This window comes from Cryptomeria japonica, chromosome 1 (genome assembly GCF_030272615.1).
Source record: "Cryptomeria japonica chromosome 1, Sugi_1.0, whole genome shotgun sequence".
In the NCBI taxonomy this organism is placed as follows: Eukaryota; Viridiplantae; Streptophyta; class Pinopsida; order Cupressales; family Cupressaceae; genus Cryptomeria; species Cryptomeria japonica.
This window is the reverse complement of record NC_081405.1, coordinates 534,786,074-534,801,171: the sequence shown is the minus strand read 5'-3', so window position 1 is coordinate 534,801,171 and position 15,098 is coordinate 534,786,074. Positions and strand designations below refer to the sequence as shown.

General features: G+C 36.3%; 3 protein-coding genes across 4 annotated transcripts; all 3 read left to right on the top strand.

Moving 5' to 3' along the window:
- The first annotated feature begins 2,156 nt into the window (after positions 1-2,156).
- LOC131073713 (probable 2' cyclic ADP-D-ribose synthase BdTIR) lies at positions 2,157-2,714 on the top strand. Its single transcript, XM_059210881.1, has 2 exons — positions 2,157-2,199; positions 2,353-2,714. The coding sequence occupies exons 1-2, from the start codon at positions 2,157-2,159 to the stop codon at positions 2,712-2,714; spliced, it is 405 nt and encodes a 134-aa protein (XP_059066864.1).
- LOC131073723 (disease resistance protein Roq1) lies at positions 2,277-9,827 on the top strand. 2 transcript variants are annotated; one of them, XM_058010224.2, is made up of 6 exons: positions 2,277-4,163; positions 4,307-4,866; positions 6,197-7,336; positions 7,464-7,739; positions 7,860-8,849; positions 9,031-9,827. In XM_058010224.2, the coding sequence occupies exons 3-6, from the start codon at positions 6,350-6,352 to the stop codon at positions 9,145-9,147; spliced, it is 2,370 nt and encodes a 789-aa protein (XP_057866207.2). In that variant the 5' UTR covers positions 2,277-4,163; positions 4,307-4,866; positions 6,197-6,349; the 3' UTR covers positions 9,148-9,827. The 2 variants fall into 2 exon arrangements, with proteins under 2 accessions (XP_057866207.2, XP_057866208.2); XM_058010225.2 differs by having other exon boundaries at positions 2,277-4,866.
- LOC131073714 (probable 2' cyclic ADP-D-ribose synthase BdTIR) lies at positions 4,325-4,870 on the top strand. The gene has a single exon (XM_058010215.2). It carries the CDS (start codon positions 4,325-4,327, stop codon positions 4,868-4,870), a length of 546 nt encoding a protein of 181 aa, XP_057866198.2.
- Positions 9,828-15,098: the final 5,271 nt, after the last annotated feature.

Below are 15,098 nucleotides of genomic sequence, written 5' to 3'. Positions count from 1 at the left end.
AAATGCTACTAGAATATTATATTAAGGAATTTATCTTAAAATGAATCTAAAACTAAAGAGAAACTAACACCATTAAAACATACACAGTGTCTTTCTCCCTCTCTATATCTGTATATCTCTACCCATCGCTCTCTCACATATATTGTCCTTGTTTCTCCCTCCCTATCCCTATATCTCTATCTTTCTATCTCTCCCATCTCTTTCTATCTCTCCTCCCTCCCTCCCTCCCTCCCTATCTACCTCTCTATCATTATCCTCTCTCCATTTCTCTACCCATATATATATATATATCCATCTCTCTCTTTCCCTTGCCATATATCTCTATCTCTCTTTCTCTTTACATATATCTCTATATCTCCCTCTCTCTATGTTCCCCCTATTTATCTCTTCCTCTCCCTATCCATCTTCCTCTATATTTCTCTATCTCATCCTCTCCATGTCATTCTCTCTATATCTCCCTTTCTATCTCTCTATCTCTATCTCTATTTCTATCTCTATCTCTCCCTCTCCATCTCTCTATCTCTCTCTATATTCATCTCTCTCTCTCTCTCTCTCTCTCTCTCTCTCTCTCTCTCTCTCTCTCTCTCTCTCTCTCTCTCCATATCCATGTCCTTCTCCAACTCCATCTCTATCTTCCTCTCTATCACTATGTCCTTAGCCCTCGTAATCTCCCTTACTCTTCCCCCCTCTATTTATCCCTCTTTCTATCCCACTCTCTCTTTCACTCTCCCCCTTTCTCCCTATTGCAAACATAACATGCCCATATTACTAATGGAACCTCCTTTACTACACAAATATATGCAAAAATAGACCAAAATGTTGCCTATTTATAAGGAAGAAAAAGAATATTAAGAATTGAAATTGATTTCTATTCAATTGACACAGTTGTCATGTCAACACTACCACATGCCAAATAAAGTTTATGTATAAAGAAATACAAGTGTATTTTATATTTTATGTATAACAAAAAGTTATGTTATCTTTATTTTTTAAAAGGTAATTATCTTAAACTAAATAAGTTAATTTGTTTTAATAGAAGTGATAAATATTTAGATATACATAATTAATATGATATTTATTATCTATTATATAATTGTTGGCAGTGGGCCAACATCCCTCGTAGAGATTCACGACATGGTTTAACAACCTCTTGTGGATTTTATAAGTCTAGTGGTTGTATTGGGCATTGACAAGACGATCTTTTGGTGCAACGACAACCCTAGCTCTCTCTCTCTCTCTCTCTCTCTCTCTCTCTCTCTCTCTCTCTCTCTCTCTCTCTCTCTCTCTCTCTATATATATATATATATATATATCAATTAATAGTTTAAACATATTATAATTATAAGATAAATAATACTTATTTAATGTATATTCTATAAGACAACCAATGGAATTTATAAGAATATATTAATATTAATATTGCGTATAGTTGTAAATTTTTTATTTATTATTTTTCTTATATTTATTTTTAAGATTTTACTCATTATTATATTATAATATATAATTGATAATAATAATCATTAAAATTTTATTTAATATCACATCATAATTTATAGATTAATTTAATATTATTTTGTAAATAGATAAACAATATTTATTTTAGTCAAAGTGATCAAATTATGTAGGAGAAAATTGCTTAGTAGAATTTTCTATAGATGCCTTATCATGGTTTTATGATCATTAAAAATGCACAAAATGGACTTGTAAAATTCTTTGGAGACCCTCAAGCAAATGAAAAATTAACATACCATGAACTTGTTGGTAATGGAGTTCTATTAACTTCCTCATCCAAAGGTTTTGTTTCAATTGTATTTCAAATCCATATTAGAGGATACATAGTAGATTTCAAACTAACACTTTTCCATTGATACTTTATTTGAAAATTATCATTAATTAAATAACTTATCAATTAACATCATATATTGCACAAAAATATAAAATAAATAGACCATTCTTTTCCTAATTGAATTTCCACACTTGTTCCGCCTACCCATTGCACAACAAGATGCAATTACTAGTTTTATTTCTTGTAACGCTAGAGTTTTTTCTTCTCAGCCAACTACCTGACTGATTTCACACAATTCAACGCAATAACGTGGAAGAACATACTCCACTCAAAAAACTTTACCTTTACCTTTTTTGTGTTTTGAAAGGCAATGACGTCGAAGCACACACTCCGCTCAATAAAACGTGTTTTTGGTGGGCAATTACGCGGAAGCACAAACTTCGTTCCAGAAATTTCACCATTTATCTACTATATGTATCTCCATATTCGTTGGCTCATTGCATTCCTTATTTTCAAGGATAGGGCATTTCTTACATAATCTATTCTGTATTCATTTGCTTTTACAGCGGAGCACCAATTTTCTATTAATGGCTTCCGCTTCGACATCTGGTCGAAGAAAACCAAAACGGCGCGTTGCACTTCTGTGCTTGAACCTGCCGTCAAAATGATAAAATCCCCGCTGACTGCAAAGCAGTATGATGTATTCATCAACCATCGAGGCCCAGACACCAAACCGAATCTAGCTCAGCAGCTCTACGATTCTCTACAGGAAGCTGGGATCCGAGCATATCTAGATGCTCCAGAGACTGAGCTCGGAGATTCTTTTTCTTCTGCCATATGGAATGCCATATCCTCTGCCGCAGTGCACATAGCCATCTTCTCACAGCGATATGCAGAGTCTGCTTGGTGCTTAGCTGAGCTAGCCTGAATGTTTCAAACCAATGCTAGAATTATTCCTCTGTTTTACAAGGTTCCGCCTTCAGACTTCCGCCACATTAAAAATGGCGTGGCATATGCATTTTTCAATCACGAACAGAAGGGCAGATATCCTAGTGTTGACATCCAACAGTGGAAAGCATGCCTGTTGGGTATCTAAGACTAAAATGTTTGTTAGTAAAATCAACTCTGCAATGAGGGATTTTCTCTGGAAATGCTCAGGAGGTCGTTTTGATCTTTCTTTGTTAGTGGGGGGATTAAAAATGTTAGATTCGTAAAGTAGTTGTGTTGGCTAAGCTGGTGTGGAGATTTATATCTCTCCTCAATGAGAGTGCACATTCTTTTAAGTTTGCTAAGTTCGATTATTGCAGAGTACTTTATAGTTCCCTTTTTTTAAAATGTTTTTAACGATTTAGACTGAACTGTTGTTCGCTGTTTTTTTGGGTTGTGGTTTTAGATCTTATACTTGTCTGATTTGAATATCTTTAAGTCTTATCTGGTTTTGTGGTCTTTTGCTGCATTTGGTTCTGTTGTGGCAAATATACCAGTTTTTCCTTTCCTTCTTACTGCAGGAGTTTTTCTAGGCTTCGGCTTTTTATTCTGTATTTTACTCTGGTCTCTAAGCTTTCTTTATTCACTTAGTTTTTAAATTTAATAATAAATTAAAAAAAAACTTAATTGCTTACAACTTTATTCTAATTGTATTTGTGTTTTTTTTTTGTTTTTTTTAAATTTTCAGTGATCAGAGTAAGCTGTGTGATGTTGTTTTGGCTGAGGTTAAGGAGAAGAAAAAGAGAAAAATCCCTTTTCGAGTTGCAAATTATGAGGTGGGACTTAATGAGATTGTGAATGATTTCCACAGTCATTGTCAGAGAAATGGGCGGATGAGAGATAAAATAATTGGCATCTCTGGTATGAGAGGGTCTGGCAAGACCACTCTCGCCAAATATTTATTCAATCGCAAACTTTCAGAATTTAGTAAATCAACTATTCTGTTTGATGTGCGGGAAAACAATGTCCTAGGGAAGTTGACTTTTCTGCAAACCAAGCTTCACAATGATCTGTTTTCTGGAAATCGTCATTCGTTTTCTAGTGTAGAAGAAGGAACCGCCAATATCGAACATGACCAGTAAAGGAGCCACGAACAAAGCTTCCTTATAGTTATAGATGGTGTTGATCATCAAGATCAGTTAGATGCCCTATTAACCATAGATGCCCTCAATCTCAATAGTTTAGTGATTGTCACAACCGCGTGACACGGATATTTGTTAGGTCACAGATTCAAACCGTAACTGCCACAACGACTTTTGTTGTCTTCATTGACTCCCCGACTGATTCCAGTCTTTCGATGATTATTACAGTCAAGTGCTGATTTTTTGCAATAACCTGGAACCAACCTTTGGCATTGTCGACTCGATCATCGGTTGTCGTGTTCTTGCAGGTGTGCGCGTGCAAACAACCTACCAGTTTAAACTTTCATCGCTTTTTCTGCATACTTTACCTGTTGAAGCACTGAATTTCTTTTTTTCAGCAATAGGGCGTTTCTAACATATCCATTCTTGATTTTGTTTTCTTTTTCACCAGAGCATCAATTTTCTGTTAATGGCTTCCACTTCAACATCTGGTCGAGGACAACAGGAACGCGATCCATTTTGGGTGCTTGAACCTCCCAAAAAAAAGATAAAATCCTCCTTGACTGCAAAACAGTTTGATGTAATCATCAACCATCGAGGCCCGGACACCAAAACGAAGGTGGCTCAGCAGCTTTACGATGCTCTACAGGAAGCTGGGATCCGGGCATATCTAGATGCTCCAGAGACTGAACTCGGAGATTATTTTCCTTCTGCCATTAAGAATGCCATATCCTCTGCCGCAGTGCACATAGCCATCTTATCACCGCAATATGCAGAGTCTCCTTGGTGCTTAGCTGAGCTTGCTTTGATGTTCCAAACCAAGGCTAGAATTATTCCCCTCTTCTACCATGTTCAGCCATCAGACTTCCGCTACATAAAAAATGGAGTTGCTGAAGCATTTTCTAAACACGAAGAGAAGGGCAGATTTCCTAGTCATGACTTTCAACAGTGGAAAGAATGCCCGCAGAATGTTTCATGGCTCAAAGGCTATGAACTCAACACAGAAAATGAGTAAGACATCATCATGTGCTTTCCATCCATATATATTTCTATATTTTGTTAATTTTTGTTTTCCTAGAAACTAGTTTAACTAATCTAGGAATCGTTTTGTATTTACTATTATAGCTTTTATACTTCACCCTGGACAAAGCTCTATAATGACGGACTTTCTCTGGAAAAGTTCAGGAGATCCTTTTGAACTTTGTTTTGAGCCTGGAATAAGATCTGTGTAAGTAGAGAAAGGGGGTCTTAGAGATTGAAAATGTTCAGATTTTTAAAGTGGAGGCTTAGAGATTAAAAATGTTGAGATTTTTTAAGTAGCTTTGCTGGCTAACCTGGCATGGTTAGGAGATTTATTTCCCTCAATAAGAGTGCTTATTTGATCTGAAATATTTTGTCAATTTAGAGAACAATAGCCAAAGCAGAATTGTTGGTATTGTAAACACATAATAAATCATATAAAAATTTCATTTCATTGAAAATATGTAAGAACCATACAAATTTTGGCAAACTCCGTGAAAGAGAATTGTATGCTCTTGAATCTATCCAATTTGGGCAAACTCTGTGAAAGAGAGTTGTATGTCCGGAATCCATCTAATTTGGGCAAACTCTGTGAAAGAGAGTTGTATGTCCGGAATCCATCTAATTTGGGCAAACTCTGTGAAAGAGAGTTGTAAGCCCGAGCCCATACAAGTTAAGCAATATTGTAAAGGAGATGTATGCCTGTAGACTTCATGAGAGCTGATACAAATTGGCTAACTCGACAGATGAGATGCATGTCATGGCTTTGCAAATTCGTCTTAAGAGTTGTATGTCCATAACTCTGTAACTCTATAACTCTCCAACTCTCTGCAATTGGATTCGAACTGGGCTTATTTATAAACTTTCAAAGAAGTTGAACATCCACTACATTTATGTCCTCATCAGAAATCGAAAAGACAATCCAGTATTGAAAGGTTATTACATGTATACAAGAACAAAAATTAATTAAAGATTAAAATATTTAATACTGACTTATTTCTGATCATTATTCTTTCAAACTTGCTAAGTACTACTATTGCGGAGTATTTTATAATTCTTTATTTTATGATTTAGACTGAAGTGTTGTTCAGTTCTTAGATGGTTTTTTCGCCTATTGGCCATATATGGCTCTGTTGTGGCAAATAAACAAGTTTTCTCTTCAATTTTGCTGTACAAGTATTTTTATACGCTCCGACTGCTTTTGTGCTTCAGCCACTAAGCTTTTTCAATTCGACAAATATTTTTGTTTTATAAATTGAAAAAAACTAAATTACTTACAATATTTTAATTATATTTTTGTTTTAACTTTTCTTACTTTCAGCGATCCAAGCAAGCTGTGCGATGATGTTCTGACCGCTGTAGTTAAGGAGAAGCAAAAGAGAAAAATTCCATTCCATTCCAAGTTGCACAATAGGCTGTGGGACTTGACGAGCTTGTGAAAGATTTCCATAGCCATTGTCAGAGAAATGGGCAGATGAGAGATAAGATAATTGGCATCTTTGGAATGGGAGGATCTGGCAAGACCACTCTCGCTAAATATTTTTTCAATAGCAAACATTCAGAATTCAGTGAATCAGCTAGTCTGTTTGATGTGCGGGAAAACCATGTCAAAGGTAAGCTGACTTCTTTGCAAAGTAAGCTTCTCAATGATCTGTTTCCTGGAAATCATTATTCATTTTCTAGTATAGAAGAAGGAACAGCCTATATCAAGCATGAGCTTCAAGGGAGCCACGAATCAAGGTTCCTTATAGTTATAGATGATGTTGATCATCAAAAGCAATTGGATGCCCTGTTACCCAAGGATACCCTCAATCCCAATAGTTTAGTGATTGTCACAACCCGTGACGAGAGACTTCTTATAAAGTTCGAAGCGACAGTCCGTTATAAGATGAAAGAGATGAATCCAGAGCATAGCAAAGAACTCTTCTGCTGGCATGCGTTCCATACGCAATCTTGTAAAAGGGGATTTGAGAATTTGGTAGATAGCTTTGTCGAAGCGTGTGGAGGTTTACCTCTTGCTCTTCAAGTAATGGGTGGGCATGTATTTGGGAGTGGCATGGCTTATTGGAAGTTGCAATTAGATGAGGCTAAGGCAAGACTAGACAAAGACATAAGAGATACGCTTAAAATAAGCTATGACGCTCTAGAAGAGGATCAAAAACAGATCTTTATGGATATAGCTTGTTTTTTTACAGGGGAAGATGAGAGAAAAGCCATAAGTATATGGAAGGCTTCAGGTTGGAGAGCCGAACATGCACTTCAGACCCTCAAAGATAAGTGTCTTATTGAAGTGCAAGATGGGGTGTTTGCCCCTCTAGGATGCCATTATGAGCCAACATTTGTTTTGAAAATGCATGACCACCTCCGCGACTTGGGGAGGGAAATGGCAGATAAAGAAACGGTCCAGCCAACAGATAATCAAATGAGCCATCCTCGTCGGCTGTGGCGTCCTGAGGATCTTGTATGTGTTTTATGCAGCCTTAAATTTATGCTCCTAGTTGCAAATGATTTGTTTTCTGTAAGCTGTTAGAACATTTATAGGTAAGTTAGAGTGAACATTTTCTAACTACAAATAATTTTGAGTTCAGATTGGAATGAGAAAAATCAAGGGATTCCAAGGCACCCTCGCTGGGTCTGAAGGAAAAAGTTGCAGATGTTTCATAAATCGGGTCGACATTGAAGATGATTTTTATATGAGATGTTTTCTGGGGAGTTCAAAGACATCAACTGATTTACAAGTGCTTGAACTTTCCTCTATTTTTGGTCATCGGCGTATTCCTGAATACCCGATTCCTCTACAAAATTTGCACACTTTAAGTCTTGAAAGAGTATCACCTGTGATATTGTGGCAAAGGGATGACCAGGTACATGCTTTTTCTTGATCAAAAATTAAATTTTGGTCGCACCAGCAATTATTTCGGTCTTGTGAGATTTTTTATCATTGAAAAAAATAGCAGTTTGAACAAAGTGGTTGTAAATTCCAGGTTCTACTCAAGTTGAAAGAGCTATCTTGCATCTTTGATAGTATCTTAGACTCCAGCCTTCAAAATATGTATATGAGCGATTTCAAGAAACTGCTGAGTTCGTTTGGAATGTTCAAAAATCTGAGAAGTCTGCAAATAGAATGTGGACCTGAGTTCTTAAGATGGGAAAGTATTATTGAATGGAATCGCTTGCAGAAATCTATAAGAGAACTCACCTATCTGCAAACTTTAAGCTTGAAATCCTTTAAGGTAGAAGGGGAATTTGCTCTAAGCAACAGGGGAAAGACAACTGTTGATCTGTTTCCTATGAGAAATCTTGAGGCCATAATTCTGTGCGGTGTATTGAAAACAACGGTGGTCTCCATTAGTGGACAGTTCTGTCCCAACCTTAAATCTCTTCAGCTTTGTTGTATGACAGATCTGATTGAAATGGATTTGACAGGGATAACCACACTGGAATGTCTGATACTGTTGAAATGTCAACAATTGAGAAAAGTATCGGGCAATGATCTGCTAAAACTTGAATTTTTCCAAATAAAATTATGTCCGACTATGAGAGAGTTACCAAATTTTGGGGGTGTCAATTGTCTCAAGAGGATCTATATTAGCCAGTGTGAGAACCTGCAGGATGTATCAGCTTTTGAAAGATTGGAGAGATTGAAGAGGATCTGGATCGCTTATTGTCCAGAGCTGAAGAGTATAAAAGCTATTGAACACTTGAAGGGATTGAAGAGAATCTGGATTCAGGGCTGTACACAGTTGCATGATGTAGTTTGTTTTAATGAATTGAAGGAGTTGAAGAAACTCTTCATTGGGAAATGTACAAGGATGCAGAATATGGAAGGCATTGAACATTTATTACGCCTGGAGAGCATTATCATTGCTGAATGTCCGAAGCTGACGAATATAAGAGGCGTTGAAGAATTGGAAGGACTGAAGGAGATGATTATTTCAGATAGTCCTATTATAAGTTGTGTCGAAAGGTTGCAGGTACTAAACACAAACACATGTAGTTACTCATCATTTGTCCATTATTTCCTTTCAATATAGTGGCTATGTTGCTTGTTAATTTTTTTTGGAACAATTGCATCTCAATAAAGTATTTCTGTTCAGTTTTCGACTTTCCATATGTACTGTTGAAAATAATTTATCGAGAACACTATGATTTCAGAGATTGCCATCTGAGCATATAACTATGGTGGGGAGATCAGCTATGTCAGATTTTATTTCAAATGAGGGTGATGAAGATGAAGATGAAGAAGGATTTAGATTTGGCTATGTGAGGTGATCGTCCATATCATATTTTACCGCAGATAAAATTGGGAACACATTGTCTCTGGTGGATGCTTTTTATGAAATAGAGCGTGAAGGAAATATAAATAATATTTTGGACTGGTTTCATAAAACCCATCGCTCACTCAGTACATTCATCTTCTGCGCTTTGGTTTGGGATTCTCCTCAGATAGAGGGCGATATTTTTAATGGGGCCAGGATTGTGCGTCAGAGACCTCATCACCTAAGACATATAAACCTGTTTAGCGGTGCTGCAGACTGGATATATATGTGCGTAGTTAATGAAGAAAGGTTCTCAGAATATGACTCCTGGATTCCATCCTCTCCTTGTATAAAGAAGGCGTTTATAATGGGAGTGAAGGCAGGCGAAGAAAGGAAAACCCTTCACATACTGCAAAGCTTATTTGCTAAACTATGCATTCACAACAGCTGAATATTCTGAAAAAGATCTGTTGCGCTTTGGGCGTGTTGATTGGTGTGAGAGAGTGACAGTGATCTTGATTGCTCTGAGAGATTGACTGCAGAGGAGCATGCTCTCTCTGATTTCGCCGAACGATGAAGGATACATTAGTGGTGGTGCTGATGATGATGATCATAATGCAAGTGACTTTTAATTCAAATTTCAGTTGTTGCAAATGAGATTATGTAGATCTTAAAATACAGATTTTTTTTAAAATCAAATGGGTCTTTATATAGAATGATCTTTTATTGGAAAAGGTTTTATACTCAATAAAATTAGAATTAGTATGCTATTATAATTAATCAACTATTTTCCTCTTAATGAAATTTATAAAAAAAAAAATAATAATAATAAATTTTTTGATAATTTTTAAAGTATATATAAATAAATTATGTACAGATCAGTAAATTTATATATTTAAAGATTAAGCTAAATGAATCAAGTAGAAATTGAAAGAAGTTATTGATAGAATTAAAAGTTGTGTGCATAAGTGATATAAATTCTTAGAGAATTTGTAGTTAGATATAATTTTTTTTGGAAACTATAATATTTTTATTGATTTGGATATGTTTATTTTAAATATGATATTGTATATGTTTTTCGAATTCATTTAAGTAGGTTAAGATAATCAGTTGTACATTCTTTTTCTTTCATGAGATTCTGATCTATTCTTATTCTCGTAGATTTGAAAACTTGACTAAGCAATCTTTTGTTTTTTGTTTTTATGTATTATCCTACTCTTTATTGGATTTGGAAATTATAAGGTTGTTTATATATAGTTTTATTTTCTTCTTCAATAGACTCAATAGCTTATCTTTCTAATCTCTAGATGTAGATTTGTTATATTGGCATTTGCACATCTCTCAAAATCTCTATCTTATTTTAATTAAGGCATTATAACTTTATTGTTTAAATCTCTCTTAAGAAATTATTGGGTTATCCATCTACTTGCATACTTCTAAAATGATACTGTAGCTCATGTTAATTTAAGTACTATAGTTCTTGATTGGAAAATTACAGTTTGCTTTCCTAAAATCTTATAAATTCACATTTTCTCTTTTCTTTTCTTTTGAATGACATAAAGAATTAAGAAAGATCTATAAAAATCTATTAATCTCGTGTTATATATTTTCTAGTAAGATCTTGATGACTACATACTTTCTAGTTATATTACCAACATTTTCATTGATTCCAACATGTCTAAAATTCTTAAGTTAAAGAAAAGCTTTTCATTTGTGTTGGATGACATAATAACAAACAAGAGTTTGACTCTTACATCAAGTGACCTACTCACAAAAGGCACATTTTTAGTTCAAACAAACCTCACCATTGCATCTACAAATCTAAAGGCATTTTATTTCTATATAAAGGTTGTCAAATTTAGACACAAAAACTATTTTCTAAAAGAATCATTAAGGATCATACAAGTATAGAATTAAAGGTAAGTTTTTTATTTATATAGATAAACTACTAGTTAGGGCTAGTCCCCTTTCAAATCACTTTCGATTGGAGCTATTAACCAGTGAGACCACATTTTTGAGGGGCTTCATCCTCAAACTTGATCGACATTAACACCCTAATAACTCCTTGCATCTCCTATCTATATCTCCATTTTATCGCATTATCCCTCCAAAGACCAATCCTTCTCTCTCCATTAATCTCCTTATCCCTTCGGTCCTTATCACACCCTCCTTATCTCTCCAATAGCACAATTCTCCTTGTTTCTCCAAGGGCACATCAATTTGTGGTATCACCTGCAACTACAGTTTGCATTCACCGCTATCGTGTTGCATTCTTTATTTTGTCCCTGCTGGCTCCACCTCTTTTGCACGCCACCTGCGTAAGGATAAACAATATCCAACATTAGCAATGGCAGGGGGCATTGTCTCCTGCAATCCACCATGGCACTCTGAATGGCTACGCAAGCAAGGTCGCATCTTGCATAGGGGTGTCACCCATGCATCCTCCATACACCATTTTTACAGAGAAGACCAAGCAAACAGTGTTCAAGGTAGCATGTATGCATGTTGCGAGTCAAACACATAACCTCCCCTCAGGCAAGCATGCAACACAATCATTGCATTATGAGGTCATCCTCATTAAAGGTAAGTTTTATATATAGAAAGTTAGTTAACTAATAGAGGCTAATATTTAGTGTTTACATCAAATGCTACTAGCTAGATTAGTACTAGTGAAACAATCATGTACCCAAAAGTTGATGAATACTAAGAGGAGCAGGGGGGGGGAATTAGTATACCAAAAATTCTTGCACTTAAACACTTAAATAGTCTAAAGATAAATCGGTAAAGCAATTTAACAGACAGACCAATTATCACACATGCAAACTAAAATGCAAATAACGCATTCACCCACAAAAGCAATACAACCATAACACAAGATATTTGACGTGGAAACCCAAATGGGAAAAACCACGATGAGATGGAACTCACAAGTCACTATCTGCAGAATAGAAACCAGACCGATTAAGGTCAGACCAGTTAAGGTCTTACAGTGTTCTTCACCAGAACAGATCCTGTTAGGAATCTCAATCTCTATTAGGAGATAAGTCCGATCAAGGACTACCTTGCTAGAGGATTTTAGATTCACAGAGGCAAACCACCTTGTTAGAGGATTTTACAAAAGGCTTTTGGGCCTACCCAGTTAAGGGCTACAAACTTGTCAAATATGTGAATAATCAACAAGTGTTTGATCTATCTAATAGCACAGACTTCTCAATTAGATCCTTGATAGCTCATTCTTAATGCACTCCTACATTACTTTAGTCTTCTACACATTCATATTCTTTTTAACTCCTCAACCACCTTAAACCCTAGTCACAACATAAACCCTTTCAGCAATAGCCTAAAACCCTAGACATGATGTCCTTTTAAAGGAGTCTGATTTCATGTCGGTCCAATAGGATTACATTTCAATTTCCTAGGTTCAATGAATCTAGACATACTCAGTAACACGACACAAGAAGCACCGCTAGTGTGTCGGCACCGTCAAACAATCGGTGGATTGATAACTCATCACAAAATGTCGGTTGATAACTCATCACAGAGTATTACCGGTTCATACAAAATATTGGTTGCCGGTTTGACAAAAATGAAGACTGGTCGAAATGTGTAATGCCGCTTTAATCCCTCGCAGTTTGCATTCACCACTATCGTGTTGCATTCTTTATTTTGTCCATGCTGGCTCCACCTCTTTTGCACGCCACTTGCATAAGGATAAACAATATCCAACATCAGCAATGGCAGGGGGCATTGTCTCCTGCAATCCACCGTGGCACTTTGAATGGCTGGGCAAGCAAGGTCGCATCTTGCATAGGGGTGTCACCCATGCATCCTCCATACGCCATTTTTACAGACAAGACCAAGCAAACAGTGTTCAAGGTACCATGTATGCATGTTGCGAGTCAAACACATAACCTCCCCTTAGGCAAGCATGCAACACAATCGTTGCATTATGAGGTCATCCTCATTAAAGGTAAGTTTTATATATAAAAAGTTAGTTAACTAATAGAGGCTAATATTTAGTGTTTACATCAAATGCTACTAGCTAGATTAGTACTAGTGAAACAATCATGTACCCAAAAGTTGATGAATACTAAGAGGAGGGGGGGGGGGGTGAATTAGTATACCAAAAAGTCTTGCACTTAAACACTTAAACAGTCTAAAGATAAATCAGTAAAGCAGTTTAATAGACAGACCAGTTATCACACATGCAAACCAAAATGCAAATAATGCATTCACCCACAAAAGCAGTACAACCATAACACAAGATATTTGACGTGGAAACCCAAATGGGAAAAACCACGATGAGATGGAACTCACAAGTCACTATCTGCAGAATAGAAACCAGACCGGTTAAGGTCTTACAGTGTTCTTCACCAGAACAGATCCTGTTAGGAATCTCAATCTCTGTTAGGAGATAAGTCCGATCAAGGACTACCTTGCTAGAGGATTTTAGATTCACAGAGGCGAACCACCTTGTTAGAGGATTTTACAAAAGGCTTTTGGGCCTACCCGGTTAGGGGCTACAGACTTGTCAAATATGTGAATAATCAACAAGTGTTTGATCTATCTAATAGCATAGACTACTCAATTAGATCCTTGATAGCTCGTTCTTAATGCACTCCTGCATTACTTTAGTCTTCTACACATTCATATTCTTTTTAACTCCTCAACCACCTTAAACCCTCGTCACAACATAAACCCTTTCAGCAACAACCTAAAACCCTAGACATGATGTCCTTTTAAAGGATTCTGATTTCATGTCGGTCCAATAGGATTACATTTCAATTTCCTAGGTTCAATGAATCTAGACATACTCAGTAACACAACACAAGAAGCACCGCCAGTGTGTCGGCACCGTCAAACAATCGGTGGATTGATAACTCATTGCAAAATGTCGGTTGATAACTCATCACAGAGTATTACCGGTTCATACAAAATACCGGTTATCAGTTTGACAAAAATGAAGACTGGTTGAAATGTGTTATGCCTCTTTAATCCCTCATACCACTTGAGGTCAACATGCCGCTTTAGACCAGGAAACACATTCTGCAAAACATCAATAGTCTAAAGACTATAATACAACATACGATTTGGAACAAATACCTGTTGTGCCCAAACTTATACATATAAAGAGGATCTTAATGCAAGTGCGTGTCCATCAATGACAATCACAACATAAACATCAAAAATGCCAACAATCTCCCCCTTTGGCATTGATGGCAACACTTAGGAAATAAAATTTTGACATCTAAGTGTTTTACAACAAAATCATGCCATTAGCAAAATTGCTCCCCCTAAGCATATACACTATCCCTTTAACAATACAATGAATAGAAATGTTGCATACAGAGCATAAACATTGAGATATCAGAGCATATATCAAAGCATATATCAAAATTTTAAACTAGATACTTCTCCCCTATACTTCTCCAAAATAGAGTACTTCTTCCTCTTTGCCAACAATGACAAAGTATCGTTGAACAACCCTATTTCTATTTGATATTAAAACAATAAATGTTTATGACAATAAGGAGTAGTACTTGTCAAAAATAGATTTATAGTCTTGCAAGAATTGCTTCATTGATAAAGGCCAGGACTCAAGTAGGGAGGTGGCCACTTCTTTCTTTGTTTGCATCTGGGAGACCTGTTCTTCCATGGCATCAATTGTGCTCATCTCCTGTGTAACTGTCAAGGCATCTAGGTTCAAATAACACTTCTGAAGAATTTGCAGATGTGGAAGTAAAACCAGTTGTAGCTCCTGCAAATCTCTAGACCGTGTGTTGATTTCTTGCTCCATTTTGGCTGACTGGATATGAAACCGGTGAACGGTTTGCCCATAATTTGTGAAGGAATCATAAGGCAGCTTGAATGTGCTCAAGTAGGACTGCAAGTCCTATTCAAGTTTTTGCTTCTGAGCTAGCACATCATCATAGAACAGATGGGGTTGACAGATTTTGCTGAGTA

Bases quoted from the DNA above. Each gene is read 5' to 3' on its own strand.
- LOC131073713 (XM_059210881.1), top strand. From the start codon at position 2,157: ATGACGTCGAAGCACACACTCCGCTCAATAAAACGTGTTTTTG. The intron at 2,200-2,352 runs GTGGGCAATTAC...TTGCTTTTACAG, and splicing joins CTCAATAAAACGTGTTTTTG to CGGAGCACCAATTTTCTATT.
- LOC131073714 (XM_058010215.2), top strand. From the start codon at position 4,325: ATGGCTTCCACTTCAACATCTGGTCGAGGACAACAGGAACGCGATCCA.
- LOC131073723 (XM_058010224.2), top strand. From the start codon at position 6,350: ATGAGAGATAAGATAATTGGCATCTTTGGAATGGGAGGATCTGGCAAG. The intron at 7,337-7,463 runs GTATGTGTTTTA...TTTTGAGTTCAG, and splicing joins TGTGGCGTCCTGAGGATCTT to ATTGGAATGAGAAAAATCAA. The intron at 7,740-7,859 runs GTACATGCTTTT...TGTAAATTCCAG, and splicing joins TGTGGCAAAGGGATGACCAG to GTTCTACTCAAGTTGAAAGA.